General features: G+C 40.3%; 1 protein-coding gene across 1 annotated transcript; it reads left to right on the top strand.

Annotated features, from left to right (window-relative positions):
* The first annotated feature begins 6 nt into the window (after positions 1 to 6).
* Positions 7 to 23333, top strand: LOC111344125 (uncharacterized). The gene is made up of 16 exons (XM_088745968.1): positions 7 to 198; positions 799 to 881; positions 7272 to 7378; positions 9546 to 9642; positions 15609 to 15725; positions 15865 to 15936; positions 16644 to 16709; positions 17642 to 17768; positions 18238 to 18344; positions 19347 to 19438; positions 19693 to 19740; positions 21024 to 21074; positions 21580 to 21697; positions 22270 to 22322; positions 22434 to 22550; positions 22958 to 23333. Exons 1-16 carry the CDS (start codon positions 141 to 143, stop codon positions 22980 to 22982), a joined length of 1338 nt encoding a protein of 445 aa, XP_088602094.1. The 5' UTR covers positions 7 to 140; the 3' UTR covers positions 22983 to 23333.
* Positions 23334 to 23567: the final 234 nt, after the last annotated feature.

Consider the following 23567-nt stretch of genomic DNA (forward strand, 5'->3'; position numbering starts at 1 on the left):
ATTGAATAAGCTTTCCAAAAAACAAAACTTTCAGTTTCTGACGAATATAGGTCGCAAATGACTGTGAAAAAAACTGAAATTTGTAATGAGCCCACAGTTTATTATCCTACTCAGCGGTAAATCGCACAAAGTATATCGCCATGTTATCTGACTTCTTCATCTTGAGTTCTCGAGGAGATACGCTTGTATATCGCGACTGTATCCTTTTCCTGTGCTTCCTTTTAAAAATCAGGCTGGTTTTAATAGGGTTTGAATTAAGGTTAAGCTTTTGTCTACATGTTTTTTTCTTGTGAAATGCATTTTGAAAAGTAGGCTTTTAAATCGATATATGGATCTCATTTTCATCGATTTTTGTTGATAATCAATTGATAAATTTCAACGTATTTCGTTTGATAATTTTTATTGATTCGCTACACTCGGGATTTCTTGAATCTTCATTTGAGATCTGTACAGTTTTCGTTTTTTTGTTCATTCGCATGATTATATGAGGGACATCTATCTTTAATTGCACCCTCTCCACCCGACTTCTTCACTTAGAATGTCGGTTTTTTTTTCTCCTAAAAATAGTCTGACAAAATTTGGATCATTCTGACTTTGCTTAACAGACTTTCTCCCAGAAATCAATGCTTCAGATTTCAGAGTGTTGACAGAAATTCTGAAATGGTTCTGATTCCTTCCATATTTGGGAAGGGTAGGGAGGGGGGGGGGTGATAATAAATGGCAAATTAGGGTACTGTAGTGATTGGGTGATCTATGTTTTTTGTTGTCATGAGAAAAATTTTTCTTAATTCACTCAAGACAGAGGGGATAGTGTAAAAGGAACCCCAGATATCTTCTACAGGAAAATAAAATCTGGCAAGGAAAGTCTCCCTCCAATATTTGTGAGTTATGTTATGAGTTCATCTTCAAGAGCTTTTTCAGTAGTTTCACACTGCACGTGATCCCTGAGATCACGTGACTTACAACCCACTTATCATAACAAGTTACTGGGCAAATAAATAAACTGAAACTTAGCTTAAGTCTATTTTTGTCTAGAAAGAAAGTTAGCTCTGTGATCCCTTCGAGTGACTGGCATCTAATTTTGCCTTACAATGTCACCGTGAATCAAACATTATAAGGCCATGAGAATAGAGGAAATGGTGACCAACATAATGACCAGCTCCTAGTTGGCTTGATAGCTCAGTTGATAGAGCACTGCACCAGTATCGCAGAGGTCATGGGTTCAAATTCTGTAGGGGCCTGAATTTTTTTTCAGGCCTTATTTCCAATACTACATAAGCAGGGTTCATTATTGCAATAAATTGAATATATCAACATAGTTGAAATGGTAAATTGGCCACCGTTATGATTATAAAAGCTGTTGTTTCGAGCGTTAGCCCTTTGTCGGAGCGAATAGAGGAATTGTGGGTTGTGTGTGCTTTTAAAGGCAGAAAAAGGGCTAAGGCTCGAAACATCAGCTTTTATATCGTAACGGTGGCCAATTTATCATTTCAACTTTGTTGCTATATTCAAATTATTTTGTTACCCCCACTGACGCAGCCCCAAACAGTTTCTTTAGAAACTATCAGCCTTTATTCATTATTGCAAGGTCACTTTAGTTCATTTAATGAAACCACATTACACATATATGATTTTCATACATTCAAATTCATTGATTTATCACTTCTAAGTTTTAATATGAACCAATATAATGACCAGCTCCCAGCTGGCTTGATAGCTCAGTTGGTAGAGCACTGCACTGGTATCGAAGAGGTCACGGGTTCAAATCTTGTAAGGGCCTGAATTTTTTTTTTTTTTTTTTTTAGGCCTTATTTCCACTACTACATAGTAGGGTTCTTTACTGCGAAGATCACTTTCAAACAAAGTTCTTGATGGTTAACAGTATTTACCCTAACATCAGTATCCATAATTATTTTCCATACATTTCTCCACACAATTCTAATAATTATTTGTTTAACAATCAAAGCTTCTAAGTTTTCTGATCATTTGCTTTATTCTCATGCTCTAGATGTGTGATTCAGTTGTATTTCTGCAAAGGGAAATTAGAAACTAATCACTCTAAAGGGTTGGACAAATTCTCCTTGTCAGCATCCTAGGAAATGTATACAGAACAGTATGGAGAATATGCATACCGATATGAGGATGGAAGGGTTAGAACCCTTTAATTCCCAAGATCTGACTTTCAATTCTTACTTCTTTTTACAACACATTTCCTTGTTAATTAGTTATGAGAATTTGGTGTTAGATCAAAATAAATGCTATATAGGAAAATTCATCACTTGATGAGGGAATTCTGCATTGAATTGCATCATTGAATACAATCTCGCGTTCTTATTGGTTAAAGAAGCGAGGTATTTAGCATGGAATTGCGAGTTGAAAACGAGACTAAGTAATATTGTTTCGCATATACGCAAGCATAACAGCTATTGCCAAATTGTTACAAAGTTTGGTTTCAAAGTCAATTTAAAATGTTTTCAAAACCATTGTCACCTTTTAAAGAGCCAAAAACAAAAAAAGCGTTTTTCAAAGTGAGCCTGAGGTTCTTCCTTGTTTTGAACTGTCGAACTATAAATTCTTGGAGAGGCACGAAAAACCTCTGCGCTCGCGACAATGCGAAAGCGTGAAAATCCTGTGAACATGGCCCAGAAAAAACAATCTCTGAGCCAACAGGTCACGCCAACCCAGGTTCAATATCTACCTACAGCCATAATCTTTTAGAAAAACAACGAAGGATGTCAAGCAAGTTGGCTGAGTTTTCAGTTGTACCATTACGACTGTCACAGCTGCTAACGTCAGCGGCGGTCCATGCACTGAAGCTTTGGGAGAAATTGATGTCAACAGCCTTGCACTTCTATCAGTAGTTAATTATGACACAAAAGCAATGTATAATGGCAGTGATGGTCTAACAGCAAGAGTTCTAAGTGGACTGATTACCTATGTATCGTTCAACAACTCTCCAGAGAATATTTCCATCAACTTTCAGTCGAATGCTCATCCCAACAATTCAGCTAATGGCAGTTGCCAGTAGTGAATTTCTACAAATAAAAAGATCAGAGTTTTTGGACTTTTCATGAAACACTTCTTTGTTTTTAAAAGAATAAAATATCGATCAGTACACGTATTTACACTTCAAGGTACTCACCTTATATTAATCGCGATGTTAAACTCTCCGTGCTTTCGCTTCCACACTTCATTTCTTTCTGTTTTGCCACCAAAGAGATAAAAGGTGTAAATTGTTTTCCTTCTCGAGCAAATTCAGTGGAAATTTGAAAAAACGATGTTAAAAAATAAACGGCTTGTAAATTCAGTGAAATACCACCATTATCCTTAAATGGTGTGAAGCTTCTTCAAAAAGTTTGAAACCGAATGTAAAAACAAGGTTCAAATAAAAGATGTCGAAGGTTCTAACGTGTACGACTGACCTTGCTTCCTATTCACTAACACAATGACAGTTCTGACAGTTGACTTCGAAATGGCTTTCTGGGGCACGCGCCCAGGATGAAAACAAACAATATTATTGCTGTTTTCTTGTTTTCCTATTTTAATTCAATGATGCGATTCAAGGAAAATTCATTACCTGACTCGTGAATTCCGCATTAAATTGCACTTGAAAACGGACATCGCACTCATCGCTTCACAATTCATGCAATATCGGTTTTCACGTGCAATTTAAAACGGAATTCACGAGTCAGGTAATGAATTTTCGTATAAAATTGCATGCGAAAACCGATATTGGGTGAATTGCAAAGGGCATGCGTTATTGATTTTCAAGTGAAATTTAACCCTTATCATGCTGAGTTCGAGTTCAGGTTACAATCCCCTAAACTGACTTTATTAAACTGACTGATTATTCTATTACAATAAACTTTTAACCTATTTTGCTTTTAAAATTTTAGCTATGAAATCATGCTTTTGGAAAAACTTGACAAAAATTATACATTAACAAAAAACAAATCATATTAATTTCTTCCAAAAATTATCTGTACAAGCCTAAAATGGCAATCAGAGTTAAGGCCTAGTCCACTAGCTTAATAAAACAATTCCTGTGTCTGTGACAACATTTGTTTTTCTCAATATAGTAGCAAGACTGCATACTTGTCAAGTCAACACATACTCAAAATTAGGAATTTATGTACATTGTTTGGTTTTGAATTAGTTCAAAACAGTCAGCTCAGTTGTTGGGGTCTATGTTGTAAATTTATGTATTTCTGTGTTTGAATTGACTTCAAAACCTAACAAAACCAAACAAAAGATGAATAATGGTTATGATCAGTTAGTTTCAGCATCCTCATTGTCATTATTGGCATCGTGTCTTCGAATGTAGGCAGCAACATAGTCCTGAACAGTGTGGAACAACTGGAAGCAGTCCTGTATACAGAGGGCTACTTTACAGACACTGCACTGAAAGCTAGACTCTTTCCCTGGCCTCTTCCTTTTCTCTCCTGCCCTTTTTAGGATCTTCTTTTGGGCAGGAAAGCAAACCGCACATGCCCAGGTGATGTTGGACTTCTTCCCAGTGCCCAATATTTTCTCTGGGAAGTGACCTCCAACTTGAAGATGGGTTAAGCCTTCGGCTGACCTCCTTGGGCGGCCTCTCGGAGTGAGAGAATGGGAGATGCCAGAATTCCTAACAAGCTCCTTCACAAGCTCCCTTCTAAAAGTCCTTTGCAGCACAGGTGACCGGGTTCTTTGCTTGTACAGGATGTAAGCATTCAGGATGCTTAAGGAAAACAGGTGGAAGAACACTTTCTTCCACCATTTCATGGTGCGTCGCCTGAAGCAAGAATAGGCCACCATCTGATCACATCTGTCAACTGCTCCCATGAACTTGTTGTAGTCATGGATAATCTCAGGTTTAGTTATTGGTTGGCCAGTTCCAGGGTGATTTCGGCCAACCTCTACATCCACAACAGAATGAACTGATGACAGCATCTGGAAAACTCTGCGGTCCTTAAATTTAACTGCCAGCAAAGTTCCATTGTTCATAACATACTTGTCACCTTTTTTTTTCACTTGTGCCCTTTTAAATTGCTGGGGGATACCTTTCCTGTATCTGGCTGTTCCACAGGCCCCAGTGTTCTGCCTATAGAGCTCAGCAAATAAAGTAGGTGATGTGTAGTAGTTGTCAACATACAAACACCTACCCGCATTCAAATAAGGTTGCATGAGCCTCATGACTAAGTCATATGTCTTTCCTTTAGCACTGGGTGGTTCTGGGTTTACATCAGTGTAAATTTCAAACCTACAACAATATCCATTACTTGAGTCACACAACTGGTATGACTTAACACCATACTTATCTGGCTTGTCAGGATTATACACTTTGAAATGCACCTTTCCTCTGAATGGAATCATTCCCTCATCAATGCAAATATTTTTGCCTGGCTTCCAGACATCTGAAAATTCCCAGTGACAACGCTGTATATCGTGCCAAGCTTTTTTATTGGGTCATACCCTTCCTGTCCTTGAGGAACATAATCATCATTATCACACAAGTGAAAAAATGTTAAAATGTTCATAAATTTGTCTCTTGACATAATTTGAGGGAAAAAGGGAGTTGATAAAACCTTGTCGATGGACCAGTAATCCTGGATATTCTCTTGATTCACCAGGCCCATTGCAATGATCATGGCAAGAAAAGCTTTTATCTCACCAGCTGTCACACCATCCTCAGGCCAATTTCTAAATCTCGAGAGCTGAGGTAAACGACCTCTTCGCTGTAAAGATGCGATTGTTTCCGTAGCATATTTATTTGTTTGGGATGCAATCTCGTTGAATAGGTTTTCGGGGAAGAGGAGATGAAAGTAGTCAGAGAATGATAGATTGTTAGGAAGCTCCACATTCAACCCTCGATCAGCTGAGAAGTCAAGCCTTCGCGGGATGCGATCGCCAAGGACCCAGTTGTCTTCTTCGGTTTCTTCTTCGCCGTCCACCTCGCCATCACTGTCTTCTTCTCTTCTGTCATCTTCTTCACTGCTTTCAGAGTTATCCATATTTTCATCTAAATCGCTATCCTCTCCGCCGACAACTTCATCAATAGTTCCTTCATCAACAAATACAATATTGGCCGCCATCTTTGTTTATCAGTGTTACCGCGCAACAAAATATATTCCATGCTAATTAACTCTTTTATTCTACTCGGGTCTTCGGAACTCTGTCGGATGCTTAATTTATGTCCCTTGGGTTGGCCCATGACCATAAACCAATATAAGCCCAACATATTCCGAACTTCTCCGCCAATAAAACGATGATGTTCGGAAACCCGGAATATTCCGGGACCCGTCCACATGAACGAACACATGCGCCCGGAATATTCCGGGAGCCGCACGATAAGGGTTAACACAGACCTCATGAGTCAAATAATGGATTTTCCTTGAATCACTTAACTGAATTAAAAAGAAGGAAAAAACAGCATTGCTTATAGTTGTTATGTTTACATAGATGTGAGTAAATATCACTTAGCCTTGTTTTCAACTTGCAATTCCACGCTAAATACCTCGCTTTGTTAAACAATCAGAATGCAAGATTGTATTCAATAATGTGGTTCTACTTGATAAGTTTGAGTATTCTCATTACCTGTTTGCTGGATAATGCATGGATATTTAACAATTATTCCACGAGCGCGCGTTGGATATGAGATGATAGATAGCCAATGAGGCGTGCAGCACCGAGTTGGCTATAATCATCTCATATCCAACAAATGTGAGTGGAATAATTGTTTTATTAAAAATGCTACATTAAAATATTAAATTTTATTACATTTTTAGCTCCCTTTCAATTTTAAGCCTAAGCGTACGCTTACCTTCTTGTAGCTTATGGTATATTGGCTCATATACCATAAATGGCTAAGCCAATGAAAAGTCTTGAATTGCATTATCCAATGATCCAGTTTTTAATAATATAGGTTATACTATAGCATAATCAAAGTAAAGCACGCACCATGATTGGTCAATTCAGCATCCACCATTTGCCCACAGGTGTAAAAGAAAATTCTTTTGCTTCAATGTATCAATTTTACATTATAAAACAAATGGTAAATGCCACAGTGTACACCATTAAGCTATGGATGCACTTGGGAGGTTTGCTGAGCACTCAAGAAGCTAGTGTCGTTCTCAGCTATCGCCTCGTGCGACTCTTACGCTTCTTTTGTGCTTAGCAACCTTTTGCATTTATCCATAACTCAATAGTACCTACACTGTGGTGTTCACCATTTGTTAATTTTTAAGGGTTAAAGTGAATGACTTAAGTTTTGATTTTGATTACTTCCACAGAATGTTGATAGTGTGAACTTTATCTTCATCAAAAGAAATGGACTCTACTTTGTCTCCACCACAAAGTTCAACATTTCACCAGCCTTTGGTGTTGAAGTGCTGACAAGGTACTGCATTGTGTCACGACATGAGCTAAACAGATTCCATTTTGCCGTGACTCTGTTCAGTAATTAATCACAAATAATGTCAAAACAGTTTGTGTTAAGAACACAAAGGTATACATACATATAGGTTAGTTTACCACTCCCCATGGAGGCTTTTCAGGGCCAATTCCCACCCATCCCACCCCAGGGGAGGGCATCCACGACACAGTAATCTCTTGTGTGGGAAATTAATGTCTCCCACCCCTAACCCTACAGGAGACGGGGTCTACAATTTATTCGTCCTTATGCGAGAAGACTAGAATATCTATCCATTTCTTGATTATAGAAAGGTAGCAAATTCTCCTCACTTATTTTAAGACCATGAGTTATTGGTCTGGCCGGGGCTTGAACTCTTGACCTCCCGCACCACACAATCCAGCGCTCTAACCAATTGAGCTAAGGTGGCACACAAGGTGTATGTGAGTGTGTTACTGACATTCATACAACATTTTAGCGTCTTTTGTGATCTGTTACTGAAAAGACCTATGACAACATGGAATCTATTTGTTACAATAGAGAAGCAAAAATTTCTTTTAATGGCGAGATGATCTTTGCATCTATCCTCCACTAGACCATTAGTATTTATTAGATTTTGGGTTGTGCCTTGCATGGGACACTTTTCCCACTCGAGCAATCCCTTTAGGTATTTTTATTTCTAATGCTGACTTACTGTATTGTATATTTAACAATTATTCCATGAGGGCGCATTGGATATGAGGTGATAGATAGCTAACGAGGCACGTAGTGCTGAGTTGGCTATAATCATTTCATATCCAACAAGCACGAGTGGAATTATTGTTTCATTAAAAAAAATGCCCCAAGATATTAGACAAATCTTCTCGACTTTATTTTGTAAGAAGAAACCGGATATTACAATGTACAGATATTAGATTATGGTATATCGGCTCATATACCAAAATGGCTAAGCCAATAAAAAGTCTTGAATTGCATTATCCAATGATCCAGTTTTTAATAATACTAGATCATTGGATAATGTAATTCAAGACTTTTTATTGGCTTAGGTATTATGGTATATGAGCCAATATACCATAATCTACAAATATGGTAAGTGTACACGTCAGCTTAAAATTAAAAGGGAGCAAAATAATTTAATAAAATTTAATAATTTAATTTAATGTTTTCAATGAAACAATTATTCCACTTGCGCTTGTTGGATATGAGATGATTATAGCCAACTCGGTGCTACGCGCCTCGTTGGCTATCTATCATCTCATATCCAACGCTCGCTTGTAGAATAATTGTTAATGAGACCAATAAAGTTGATAGACTAGTTTGAACCTATCACAATGCCTGAATAATTTGGCTTATTGTAAATATATAAATGGATAACTTTATTGAATTGACCTTGCATTTGGCACCACTGCACACAATTTGTGTGACACAAATATATTAAGCAAATGAAAAAGAGGTTGAATAGCTCCGATTTCTAAAAAATCACAGCATTCCTAGTAACAGGCCAATGGGATTTTCAATCCATACCCCATAAAACCACCCTGGCTATAGCAAAATTCTATAGGGCTGTGCTCTTGAAAGGATTATTCTTTTTCACTGGACAACTTGAACAACTTGATACTTCTGAAAACTTACAGGGTTCAGGCAAAGTGTAGCTCTTTTTGTTATCCTGCTAAGAACACATCTTTGTTCTTATTACCTTGAACCCCACGAGTGATCAACAAGTAACTTCTCCCCAATATAATATCCATACCTTATCCAGCACACAGGTAAGTGGCTGACACATTGGCTGGTGTGTTGGTAGGATCGGACTCTTTACCTTTACCCAAGAATACACCACTTTCATAAATGGCTGCTGGATTGATATTCATTTGTTTAAATTCAAATTAGCCTCACTAGCCTCACTTGAGATTATGCATTCTTTTCAATTTTGAACTGGAAAACGAGGCCAGAAAGGCTAAGTAATTTAAATTTAAACAAAAGAATATCAATCCGGCAGCCATTTATGAAAGTGGTCAATGAGTCAACTTGTCTTGACCTAACACCAAATTCTTGTAACTAATTTACATGGAAATCAGTAGTAACTACAGAGGAAAATTAACAATCACATATTTGGAGTTAGAGGGTTTACTGGAGAATGTTTTTTTTTTTTTTGTAGAATTTCAGATCTTTGCAAGGACTACTGTGGTGTTCTTGATGAAGAAGCAATCAAGTGTAATTTCCCTCTGATTTATGAGCTGCTGGACGAAGTATTGGTAGGCTTCATCTTCTATTTCACTCTTTCACTCAAGTGATTATAAAGGAATTCTCTTTACAATTATAATGTCACATTTTTCTAGCCAAGATGTACTGAGAAGAAAGAAAAAATATTAACAATGGGATGTTGTTCAATTAAACACAAAATTCAAGATTCAACACTAACTTTTCAACTTACTAGCCAAGTGGCTGGTGACAACTTAGATGTTACAACAATTTCAGTTTGTTTGTTAGCCAAACTGGCTGGTGGAAATAAAAAACCACTAGCCAAAACTGAATTTCTACTAGCCTGTGGCTAGTTGGCTACCTTTAGTGTCAAGCCCTGAAATTCTTTGGGTTAATAGACCACTTTCATAAATGGCTGCCGGATTCAGTAATATTCTTTTGTTTAAATTTAAATAAGCCCTTCTGGCCTCGCTTGAGGTAGTGTATTCTTTTGAATTTTGTACTGGAGAATGAGGCCAGAAGGGCTAATTTAAATTTAAACGAACTGAAAGAATATTAATCCAGCAGCCATTTATGAAAGTGGTCTATATTGAAATAAAAGTGTGACAGACAGTATAGAGAACTGGTATGTAGGTTCTGTAAGTTGTTCTTGGCAATCCCTCGTAACGAGTAAGATGTCCACTTGGCAGTGAATAAATTAAATTAAATTGAATTAAATAGTTTACATGAGTTCGCTGGTGACTATACAGTCCGATTCGGGAAGAGCAAATTCTCTGACAAACTGGACATCTGAAATCAGTGGAGGTTGGACTACGCTGGCATTTTGTTGTCTCTCTTTTCTCGCCAAGCGGAGACTCTCACAGTGCTCCCTCCTCCGTTGCTCACTATGCGCCACACCAGTGTGGATAGCACTTCTCCAGCTAGGCCGGTCATTGGCCAATTGTTCCCTGTTCTCGGGGTTGATACCGCACTACTTCAGGTTGTGTTTAAGGCTATCCTTAAAGCGTTTTCGTTTCCCCCCCTGGTTACGTCTTCCATTGGACAGTTCACCATACAGAATCTTCTTTGGGAGCCTGGATGAAGGCATACAGACAAGGTGACCAGCCCAGCGAAGTTGGTTGTTGATAATATAGGACTCAATACTTGTGACATTAGCCTCTTCCAAAACACTGCTGTTTGTTCGTCTGTCTTGCCACTTGATGTTGAGGATACGGCGAAGGCAACGGTGATGATACCTCTCAAGAATTTTGAGATGACGGCTATAGGTTGTCCAAGCTTCTGAGCCATACAGCAGGGTTGGCAATGTTACGGCTTTGTAAACCTTTATTTTGGTGTTGGTGTAGAGGTTTCTATTATCAAACACCCTGTCTCTGAGGCTACCGAAGGCAGCACTAGCTGATTTTAGACAAACTTGGGTTTCAACATCCAAATCTGCCTTGCATGACAGGCAACTACCAAGATACGAGAAATGATCAACAGAGCTAAGGCGTGTGTCTCCAACTGTGATCTCTGGTTGTTTTCGCTCAAGTGTGTGATCAGGTGATGGTTGGAAAAGAACTTGTGTCTTCCGAGCATTAAGTGTGAGGCCAAGCGCATCATAGGCATAACTGAAGGCATCCACAGCCACTTGAAGGTCTTCTTCTGTGTGGGTCACTAGGGCGTTGTCGTCAGCATATTGGAGCTCGAGTATAGCCATGTGAGTGGTTAATGTCTTAGCCTTCAGTCGCCGTAAGTTGAACAGCTTGCCATCCATCCTAAACTGCATATCTATACCACGAGGTAATTTCTCCGACACCAGGTGTAGCACGGCGGAGATGAAAATCGAGAAGAGTGTTGGGGCTATGACACAGCCCTGCTTGACACCAGTCTTCACTACAAAACTTTCGGTAAAGGCTGATAGTTTCGAAAGAAACTGTTTGGGGCTGCGTCGGTGGGAGTAACGAAATAATTTGGATATATCAACAAAGTTGAAATGGTAAATTGGCCACCGTAATGATTACAAAAGCTGACGTTTCGAGCGTTAGCCCTTCGTCGGAGCGAATAGAGGAATTGTGGGTTGTGTGTGCTTTTAAAGGCAGAAAATGGAGCTACGTTATTGGTGGGTGCATGGCAACGAGAAAAACATGAATAAATTAGTGGAATGAAAAGCGTTCATTGATCCCTGTGGGATTGAGACTGCCGGTTTGAAAGAACTTTCGGTAGACTCGCCATCAATAAGTACTGATGCAGACATGTTGTCATGCAGCAGACGGATCATTCTGATGTATTTCTCTGGGCATACAATTTTAGAGAGCACTTTCCACAGTGCTGGCCGATGTACGGAGTCAAATGCCTTAGTCAGATCAATGAAAGCCATATAGAGGTCTTTATGCTGTTCCCTGCGCTTTTCCTGAGTCTGTCGTGCCGAGAAAATCATGTCCACAGTCCCACGTGCTGGTCTGAAACCACATTGAGACTCTGGAAGGACCTTCTCGGCAATGGGGAAGAGGCGGCATGCAAGGATGCGAGCAAAGATCTTCCCAGCAATGGAAAGCAGGGATATACCTCGGTAGTTTTCACAGTTTGCCTTGTCGCCTTTCTTGAAAATGGTGACAATCAGAGCATCTTGAAGAACGCTGGGAATTACTTCCTCGTCCCAGATTTGCGTGAATAGTACATGCAGTTTCTCAATGAGAGCTGGACCAGCAGCCTTGTAGGCTTCTACAGGGATACCGTCATGGCCAGCAACTTTGCCTTTCTTCATAGCACCTATAGCTGTGGCAATATCCTCTAGAGTTGGTATCTCGTCAAGATGGCTTTTTTCGGAAAGTTGAGGCAAATTCGCAATTGCGTCAATGTTCACCGAGGGAGTCTGATTCAGTAACTCACAGAAATGTTCTTTCCATCTGTCACGAATGCCAGCCAAGTCCTTGTGAAGGGTTCCATCCTTGCCTGCAACTGGCCTAACACCCTGGGATGTTGGCCCATAGATCCTTTTGGTGGCTGCAAAGAAGGCTTTGCTGTTATTTCTGTCGGATAGAGCTTGAATCTCCTTTGCTTTTTGAATTCACCAATTATTTTCCATCTCACGGACCTGGCATTGGACTTTGGATCTCATTTCGTGGTATTGCTGTTTCTTTATAGCATTACTGATTTCATTCTGCCAGACAGAGAATCTTTTACGTTTCTCAGCAAACATCTGCTCTATCTCTGCGTCATTGTCATCAAACCAGTCCTGATGGCACCACCTCTGGCTACCCAGTGTTTCGTCACAAGCTGTTTTAATAGCAGGCTTTAAGCCTTCCCAGAGACAATCAACATGGATGTTATCAACGTGTAGCAGCGCTGCAGTCAATTTGGACTGGAACTCAGCTTGTTTCTCAGGGTGATCAAGTTTCCCGAGGTTATACTTGGGCCTCTGCCGTTTCGGCGTCATTCTCTGCTTTATGCGAATGACAAAGGACATAGAGGATCGTACTAGCCTGTGATCAGTCCAGCACTCGTCAGATGATGTCATTGTCTTGGTGATCAGAACGTCTTTTCTGTAACAGCAACGTACAATGACATAGTCAATCATATGCCAGTGGCGTGATCTAGGATGTCTCCATGAAGTCTTATTCCTGTTCTTTTGGCGAAAGAGGGTGTTTGTTATCAGCAGCTGGTGCTCCGCACATTTGGTCAGGAGTTGGATCCCATTGGAGTTAGCATTGCCTACCCCTTCCTTCCCAATGACATTTTTCCATACAGAGTTATTGCTGCCAACCCGAGCATTGAAGTCACCAAGGAGAATGATCTTGTGATTGGATGGAATCAGTGTTAACAAAGAGTCAAGAGTGGAGTAGAATATCTCTTTATCTTCAGGTTCAGCCTGTAGAGTTGGTGCATATGCGGAGATTACTGTCGCTTGTTGATTGGATTTTAGCTTCAAACGGAGTGTCATCAGGCGTTCGCTTACGCCAACCGGGAGTTCCTCCAGGTTCCTAATCAGCTCATTTTTTACGGCAAAGCCCACGCCATGTATTCTCAGTTCATTCTCCTCCTTCCCCTTCCAGAAAGAGGTATATCCTGCTCCTTTCTCAGCCAGTTGTCCTTAACCAGCGCGACGGGTCTCTTGAAGCGCAGCGATATCAATATTATACTGGCGAAGCTCACGAGCAACGAAGGCAGTTCGCCTTTCTGGTCTCTCACTATTTTCAGTGTCCATCAAAGTCAAAGTACGTACATTCCATGTACCAAAAAGGAGTTGTTGCTTTCTTTATTTTCGACCGCAACAGAGTGATATTTATCCTAAAGGTGAACCCGCTGGGTGCGGTAACCCAGCCAGGAAATATAAGGAAACAGACTATGTTTAGGATACCTTTTCTAATCCTTTCCCCATGCGGGGAGAGCAGAGTGGCTCCTAAAGAGGACTGCTCAGACATGGGGGTGACTACTGAACTACTCTTCTGTTCCCAACTCCAAGAGCAGAGCGACTGTCACTTGACCCCCACCGCCTACGTGCTGGTTCACACCTGAAGGCTTCCAGACTTCACAATCCTGCCCCCGTCGCCACTTACCAGTCGCCGTAGGACTATTGGCCAAGTGCAAGCTGTGCGTGAATTTTTAACGTGAGTACAAAGTTGCACGGCAAAGTTCCCATGGTGCTTGACATCACATGTCCTGGTTCCAATGGCAAGGATACCTCAACGACTGGAGGACAAGTTCTGTTGCAGTGGATGGCCGTTGGCTCGCGAGGAGCTCATACGCCCTTTGAAGGTCTTGTTTTTAATCCTAACTGGGTGTCCACACACCCTCCTCCTCAGGCAAGCCTGGGGGGGGGGGGGTTGTCGGTTTAGTCGCCGACGACTCGACTATGCGACAGGTTTTACTGGGTTACATAGTACCAGTAGCAGGTTACCCGCGGTTACAGCGACCTGACCTGTTGCAGAATCAAGTTGCGGTTACAGTGACCAGACCTGACCTGGTAAAGTAAGGGGGTGATAAAGCACAATTGAATATACTGGTACGGTTGAACCTCCATTATCCGGACCTCGATTATCTGGATTTCTTGATTATCCAGGCTTTTTTCTCTGGTCCCAATATTCTTATGAACATTTATTAATCATGATCAAGATCTGTAGCCATATTCGTTCTAAAACTACAACATTGAAGATTGAAGTAAAGGCCATATTTTTCTTTCAGACAAACTGGCTGACTTCAACATATTAGGCCAGTGTAAAAACATATTTCATTAATTTTAATTGTTAATACATATGTGTAGACTGAGGTATTCATGTAGAACAGTGAAGATATAGACTATATCGTTTTCAAAATGATTTGTAAATGTTTTGTTTCAGGATTAAATGTCACTTTCTTAATTTAATTAATGATTGCAATTTTAAATCCAAGCAAATTAGGATAAATATCACTCTGAGCCAAGGAGAACTTGATTAAAATTACTTACAAAACAACTGACGAACCCTTTCACTCCCATGATCCCTTTCACTCCCACGATCCCTTTCACTCCCACGATCTTTTTCACCACCATGATCCCTTTCACTCCCATGATCCCTTTCACTCCCATGATCCCTGTCATTCCCATGATCTCGTTAATAATTCTCCCCTCTGTCTGCCATACAATTCTTGTGATGTTGCTTTCGAGAATTTAGAATTGTATCAATTAATAATCCCCTGGTTGATATTTTCCTTATTCTCATCACTTGTCTGCTTGATATTGTATTGATATTGTAAGGAGAAATTCTGTCTTGATCACTCATCAGAGTTAAAGGGCTAAAGCATGATATTAGATATACAAGAACACCTCTCAATTAATTTAAGTTTTCTAATGACTGCATAAGAGGCTGTTGCAAGTTTTCTTTAGCATCCACTGAGTGCAGTAAACGAAAGTCAAATAATGTAACCCAGAAAATTTTAACAATTAATTGAACAGTACTTCTATTTATTTTCCTAAACTCTTGATTTTTTTGCTTTGAAAAAATCTGATAGCTGCAATCTTGCCTGCATTCAAAATGCCACATCATCATTTACTTCTCCTTTGCAGGACTTTGGGTATGTACAAGTTACATCAACAGAGAATCTCAAAGCATATGTCTGTAATTCCCCTGAGGTAGCTGCAAGATCAAAAGAACCACTGTGGCAATGTACCGGAAGAGTTGTGGTAAGAGCTTGCAATACCTGTCTGGAACAGAGCATTGATCTTAAGCATTTGAATTGCTAATCAGCAGCCACCCATGTAGCGGTAAATGTTTTTTTTGTGAGTCTTTTTTCCGCTTGAGCGCATGCTTTTTTCCTGACAGTATGGTACTGATAAGATGTCTCTACCAAGTACTGCTGCTAACAAGCCTGTGGTCCTACCCAAGATGGTGCAGGTTAGTGAGCAATTTCTCCAAGTTAACTCCATCAGGCCTCTATCTTGATAGGCCTATTGTGGAAGACACACTACCTTTAGTTTGCAGTCAGCACAATGGCTTGTATGTAGCTTGAAATGCATGGGTTCAAGCCCTTGTTGTATCATCGTGTTTTGTTCTTTGCCAAGATGCTTCTTCCTCATGCCGCTGCCTGGTCAGCTCAGGTTATAGAGCACTGGACTGCCATACTGGAGGTAGAGGGTGCAAGGTTGTTGGAGGTTGTTCTGCAAAAGAAAAGCGGCAGGAAAACAGCGCCCCGAAGCAACTGAATAAGAAATCAACCATCGCAGACGATTTAAAGTTCGTTTTCGCGCCAAAACTTAGCGCGTGCGCATACGTTGCTCAGCCCTGTCAGGGTTTTCAATAAAAGCCGGATACCAGCGGTCTACCGTTGACTTTAAGACCTCTTACCCCCGTCTGTTGAGCCTCCGAGCAGGCTCTGGTGTTTGGGTTTCGCCTTATGGCCCTTTTTGTGGCCAAAGCTGCTTATGGAAAAAGTTGATGAAGCCCCCGCAGACTTCAACTCCTCCACATGATTACATTCTCAAAATAACCATATGAAAGGTTTTATCATGAAAACATATTTATGACAGGCAACTCTTATTCCAATCCGTGTTGTTGGTCCAAAATAACAAATATTACAATTTTTATTGTCCATGTTTACACAGAAAGGAAAGAAACGGGAAGTATTTTTGGATTTACTGGAGAGGCTAACAGTATTGGTTGGTACAAATGTAAGTAATTCGTCATTAACCATGTCTAACATTAGCGCTTTACACCCAGTAAAATCAGTAACAATGCTTGAGAATCTCTATTCTTTGGGGTAAAGCAATATGCGAAAGTAATAAGTGATTGCAAAAGGGTTTTGTAAACCACCGTGGCTGAAGAAATTGATTTATCAAAGAAACTGCGGAGTTTTACAAGAATTTCCAGCCCCGAAGAAAGCCGTTACTGCACACGTGCAAAACAACATTAATAGTTCACATGTGTTTGATGTCACCAATCAGCTGCTGACACGTCACATGCCTTTCGCGCCTGTCAGGTAGATAAATAATCCAAGGTCGTTTTTGTACTTTTTTGTTAGCACAGGCCGACTGTGTTTATATAATAGACGAAGTATTACAAAGTCGCGTGCAGATTTAGAATTTCTCTTCTCGTATTCAACTCGATATCTCACTAGTTTGCTGCGCTCACTGGTGAGAAATCTTACGCGCGCCCGTTTTTTATTATTAGGGACCTTAAGCAGTCAGGACGGCAACGCCAAGGAAGAATTCGATTAAAAAATGAATTTCTACCTTTAATTAGAATTTCAAAAATGGCAGTATGTGTTTGCTGTCTCATAGGGCGGCACACCTCACCTTCAGCATAACGTATAAGAGAAGCGTTGAGTTCAAAATGAAAATTAAAATAAATTTGGAGTCGCGGTTTCAGCTCGCAGACGGCACAAATTTTGGTGATTTCACGTTATTGTTTTGTAAAGGATGGCTAAGAAATGTACAAAGTTTTAAAACGCACGTCCTGAGCTATGGCTCTGCCAATTAAATTTGTTGTTTTTCCACGTCCTCGTTGCCGTCGCCGTCGCCGTCGCCGTTGTGGTCCCCATTCTCTAGTTATCTCACAACTAACAGCACATTGTTCGTGTAATTATGATTTTTTTTTCTTCAAGGGGAACATTTTGAGGAGTGAAATTGACGGATGCATTCTGATGAAAAACTTTGTGGCCGGCTCTCCCGAAGTTAGGATTATGCTAAATGATGATTTCTTTGTTGGAAAGTCTGATGTGGTTTCAAGAGGTAATGGTTAAAAAATGGTTGCATTTAGGAACCAGAAAGAGTGTGGGATTTCTCAACGGCAGCAACGACAACAAATAGCTGAATTCGTATAGCCATGCGTTGTTTTTTCTCCGCCAATATTTCAGTCCTTTTTAGTACATTCATGGCAGGATCTGCTAGGTCAATCATTGAAATATTGAAGGTCAAGTTTTGCAAATCGGTTCCTGAGTCATAACATCCCTTGGTAGCAAACTTACGAACTATTTGCAAAGTGTCTTGAAAATCGACTTCCAGTATGAGTTTATGGGTTATTCAGACTTCTGGTATGACGAAACGACTTAACCGCTAATCGACTTCCGGTAGAACGACTCGCAAACTGCCTTTGACGATTCGCAACGGTTAGGGTGTAGGGGACAACCCTCAAATGTGTATGCCTTTTTTGCAAAATGTCTGTTTTCGACACTCATTTTTTTTCTGTTTGTCTCTCCAGCGGACAGTGTAGCAGTGAGGCTGGACAACTGTACGTTCCATGAGTCTGTTGACTTGACCAACTTTGAAACAACACGAACACTTCTAGTTAATCCACCAGAAGGAGAGGTCTGGAACTGTTTTTATTTGGTTTACCTCTGCTGTTGTTGTTTCTAATTGTTATTGTCAAATTTACAGTTATCTTCACCATGAGCGTTAGCGTTACCGTATCGTTACTGTTATCGTTATCATTTCCGTTACGGTTACCGTTATCCGTCCCATACCGTCGCTTTTATCGTTACCGTCAGCATTTGCCTTAGCGTTATTGCCATCAATACAGTCGTTTTTTTTATCGTCGATATTCTGGACAGAGCTTCTGTACAAGCCGGTTACTGAAATGCCGCTTGTAAGTATGCGTTATAATATAGCTGGCAGCGCCCGTAGGCAATATGAATCGAATCCTGTGTTGTGATTGGCTACCCGAGTGGGCAAGATGGGCCGATCTTGCCTGCTGGGGATTACCCGCGCGCGCAACTAATGTCGGCAATAAGACGGTCAAAACGAAGAAAACATTAACGATCCTCGAGGGTTTATCGTGCTACAAACACGGTTAGCTTTCTTTCCCGGCTCTCGAAATGAAACAAGTCATTCCTTATTCTTATTGAAGCGAAATCTTTTTGCGAAGCCTGTTCAGTCGAGATGGCGGGATCTTACCCTCGCTTTTTTTTCTTGTTTTTTTTTTTTTGGTTGTTGTTTTCGCGTTTTTGTGGACTTCTACTTCGTCTTGGTTCATTAAAAACGCAGAAAAAGAACTCAGCCATTATCCAGCCATTTGGCCTCACGCATGGTCAGTAACCCATATTTACCGCTGCCTGTTTAGTTTACGTGCGGGCTCTCGTATCTTGCAGTCCTTTTTCGGGTTTGGCCGCCAATTTCACAATCGACAGCCGCTTATGGAGAAAGTTATCGAAACCCTTGGGAGCAGTAGCAATGCTCGGGGTGGATTCAAGCTGCCGAAACCAAACTTAGCTCCCTCAGCATACCGAGTCAGTCAAAGACGCGTCAGCTGGTGTTTTAAAATCTCTGTTGTTCTTGTTACCAGTACTAACTTGTTGTTTCCTCTTTCTGCAGTTTGTTGTCATGAAATACCGTCTTTCAGAGGCCAACCAGTCAAATCTTCCGTTTACCTTGATTGCGTTTGTCGATGAAAATGAAGATTCAAAGTATGTTTTATGTGTTTTGTTGTTTCCCTCTAACTGACCCGTCAAACCCTGTGCTCGGAATGATTCTTCGAAAATCTTCGAGGGTCTTCGAGCACGATCGTTCCCTACACGTAACAACATAAACGTAAGCTGTCGTGGAATCGAAACATTTTCATTTCTTGGACAGCTGGCCGACTGGTTTACAGTAGATAGATACCAGATTGACACTTAAAATCCACATCGGTTGCTAACATTTCTCGTTTGTTTCTGATCAGAATTCTTGAAGTCATACTCAAGTTGAGATGCAATGTGCCGTCATCAAGGTAAATTGACTGTTAATGAAATATTTTCTCAAACATGCCTTTCCATATTTTACAACCAGATTTACAACCAGATAAACCAGATAAACCAGATAAACCAGATAAACCAGCAACCCCACCGACCGGATATTTCTTTTCGTAATCACAACATAGTTTTGTCTAAGATGCGTGCTCATATTACTGGGTGTTTCAGCTTTCCTGGCAGAAAAAGATTCTTTTTTTTTTTTGCGACAGTTCACTTCGGTTAATTGTAGGCATTAACTGAAGACACCCTCACTTCAGTATTAATATTCTCCTTTTTGTCTTCTGTACATTTGCTATGGTATTGGCAAGGAGAATTTGTTTAAAAATCAAGTGTTTCTGTAATAGTCTCTTTACAGTTGTGGGCTTGGTGGCCAAACCTTTGAACAGGAGTGAGGCTAAGGGTTACCCTGTTGTGATAGAGACCTGTATCTAGTTAGCATGATAACAAAGTAATTTGCATTTGAAAAGCAGCAACATCTCTATCATAACAAGGTCACCCTAAGCCTCACTCCTGTTCAAAGGCTTGGCCACCAAGCCCACAACTGTGAAAAGGACTATTGGTATTTGACGCTCTATTGGCAGTGATATTGTAGGGAAAATTAGGTGTTGGTCACTTTTAGATGGGTTTGAACACGGGTATCTTGAGGGTAAATTATAGGGCAGCTTTAGTTCTACATGTTACAATTCATTACGCTAAATATTAACGTCAAAGTTCTGAAACAATTAAAGGGGGAGAGGGGCAGTATTTCAGAACGACGAAATTGCTGCGATGACTGGGTGCCTCAACGGATAAGAGAGTTGGACTCATAACCCGAAGTTCGAAGGTTCGAATCGAACCTCGGTTATTTTTGTATCACGTGATTTTTTAAAAACTACTCACTAAATCTCCTCTCGGCATTCAAGGTGGCAGAAAGAATAGAATGTGGAAATCGGGCAATCTGATTGGTCGATTTCCGAAATACTGCTATCTAGTTGGTTCGGTTCTAACCTGCCCTGCTTTACTACTTCTGAAAATGACATTCAACCAAATAATTAAAGTTGTGACCTTCAAACTAATATCCCTTAGTTATTAAGGAAAGAGGAGGATGCCAGATGGAACAATTTTTCCTTCACTGAACACCTGTTTGCTCACATTCCGTGAGAACTAGTAGTTAAATATTATAGTAATTTTTTTGGGAACCAAACGGTAGACAATTTATAATGCCTTAATCCTCCCTAGAAAAATGTGGTTTCTGTTACTTTACCCTTTTGTTTATTTTCAGTTACGCCAACAACATTGTTGTGAAGGTACCAGTGCCAAAGTTAACCGACAGGTATAGTAATGCGGCAATGAACTGATATCGTTTGTGCAATTTCATCCTTGGGCAAAAGTTCTTCCTCCGAAAACTTCTCACCTGAACTCGACGCTTGCCAAGCGCGATTTAACGGGGGTTAACGTCAAAGTAGGGTTAAAAGTTAACCTTGGCTCTAATTGCAGCATGTACAGGAGCTAAGGTTTTGTTGGGTCTTACCTCAATATGACCCGAAACTAACAGGAAAAAATACAAACGAAAAATCCCTTAATGGAGCTATCAAACTAGATTTTACATTTATTTTAGCCCTGGGTTAGTAATCCTGTTTAGAACAATCGGCATCGTCCTCAAAAAACGAATAAAATCAATACTCAAAGTTAGATATGCATTGAGACCAGACCAAAATTCTCCTTAAAGAACAAAAGAAGAAGAAGAAGAAGAAGAAGAAGAAAAAAAAATAAAACTGTCGTGTATTTTGTGATGTAATATTCTCCATTATTCATGATCTTCCCCTTTTTTCCAATAGCGTTTCACATCAAATAACTTCCGGGATACAAACAGGAGAGTTCAAGTCATCCGAAAAAGCCTGGTACTGGAATATTAAGAAACTACAAGGAGGGTCAGAAATATCAGCGTCAATTAAGGTTACAACTCAAATACTTAACCATTTTCCTTTGAAGTCTTTTGGGATCTTTTCTGATTAGTTATATTTTTAATGGATCAGTGTATGATCGGAGCGTTGTGCGAAGAAAGTTGTGACGTGCGACAAACGTTGGAAAACATGCAGCATTTCAAAAGCGCGTGGCGTTTTAAAAGCGCGGGAAAAAGTGTGGTGTTTGGAAAGTGCGGGAAAAAGTGTGGTGTTTGAAATGCGCGAGAAGACAGAGTAGTTAGAAAACGCAGGGAAACAAACAGCGTTTGGAAAGTGCAGGATAAAGTGTAGTGTTGTAAAAGCGCTTGAAAAAGCGTAGCGTTTGGAAAGCATAGGAAAACATGCAGCTTTTGGAAAGCACGGGAAATTTTATAGCGTTTACCATGGGCGGTAAAATGTGTAGCCTTTGGAAAACGCGGGATTAAGTGGAGCGTTTGGAAAGCGCAGGAAAAAAGCGAAAGCAAGTAACTGTTTACGAGCGGTATGTTATTTATTGCAGCTAAAATTTTTGTTGTAGTCGATTGATATTCGAAGTGTCTGAATTTAGTGTTTTCTGTTTCGTAGGTCCATATGAGTGAAATACGAAAATCTTCACGTAAAGAAGTCGGCCCCGTCAGGTGTGCAGTGTAGAAGTTTGAGTTATCTCAGTGACAGTTTAGGACATGGGATTGCACGACATATCATTCACTTATTTGAATTCCCTTGATACACTTCTCTATGTCTTTCAGTTTGGACTTCGAAATACCAATGCATATATGCTCCGGACTCCAAATCCGATACGTGCGCGTACAGGATCGAGAGAAAGCTTGCAGCCTCTTTCGCTGGGTTCGTTACATTACTCACAGGTGAGATGTTTATTTTACGAGATTCTTTGCTATAGTTTCGATGGTTTTGATTTGACTTTTCGATGGCTTGACATTGAAAATCGCCAATATGCATTCGCCTTATCTCTCTAAATCTCTTCATGCCCCATCTAAATCCTATAATGAGATAACCACTGTATCAAAGTTGTTTTTTTTCCCATGACACGAGCTTGACATCACTCTTTCTCCCCGCTCAGCTCCTCTTTTCTTTTGATTTAACTTAGAGGCCCGATTAGCAGCCGCTGTTCGGGAAATCAGTCAGCCTGCGCTCTTTTCCTTCGGGGGATCGAAAATGGATCTGCGACAATGGCAGTTCTAACCATTTAGCTTCATGAAAAATCGAAATCATGCTTTATGTCCTAACCGTGGTTTTTCATTTTTCTTTCTAGCGATTCGTACGTGTTTCGTATATAACAGGAGGCTGTGGAGAATGTACAGGAAAAATACTGAAGAACATAACGGACAGATCGAATTCTGTCTCTCAGAATAGCTGATTAAGTGCTACGTGTTCGCCTCTTCGTAAACGTGAAGCGAGCATTGCATTCTGGTGAATATTATGACGTCCTACTCCAATGAAGGTGGACAGCTTGGGCAACTGGACATTATTCAAAAAGTCAATCTACAGATCGCATAAATTGCAACTCAAGGTTGCATTGTTCACTGATCTCTCATAACTTAGCGTTTTGTTTGTTTGTTTGTTTGTTTCGAAGTCACTGATTTAGTTTGGAATAATAAAGGAGAAGAATTCATGGGAATTGATCCTCATTTGGCTTTGTTCTTGTTGTTTGATCAGATTTGTGTGGCCTAATTTTTTATTTTTTATTTGGCATGCGGCGCTTAGGGTCAAACTGCGATGATTCAGGGGCGGATCCAGGTATTTAACAATTAATTATCGACCAACCTACGCACCCCCCTCCCCCACACACACCCCTTTGCTTGCGTTTTCGCAATAAAACTAGCAAATTGAGAAGCTGAATGCGATCCTGTCATAGCAATAAT

The sequence above is a fragment of the Stylophora pistillata genome, chromosome 14 (assembly GCF_964205215.1).
Source record: "Stylophora pistillata chromosome 14, jaStyPist1.2, whole genome shotgun sequence".
In the NCBI taxonomy this organism is placed as follows: Eukaryota; Metazoa; Cnidaria; class Anthozoa; order Scleractinia; family Pocilloporidae; genus Stylophora; species Stylophora pistillata.

Bases quoted from the DNA above. Each gene is read 5' to 3' on its own strand.
- LOC111344125 (XM_088745968.1), top strand. From the start codon at position 141: ATGTTATCTGACTTCTTCATCTTGAGTTCTCGAGGAGATACGCTTGTA. The intron at 199-798 runs GTATCCTTTTCC...AATTCACTCAAG, and splicing joins TACGCTTGTATATCGCGACT to ACAGAGGGGATAGTGTAAAA. The intron at 7,379-9,545 runs GTACTGCATTGT...TTTTTTTTGTAG, and splicing joins GGTGTTGAAGTGCTGACAAG to AATTTCAGATCTTTGCAAGG.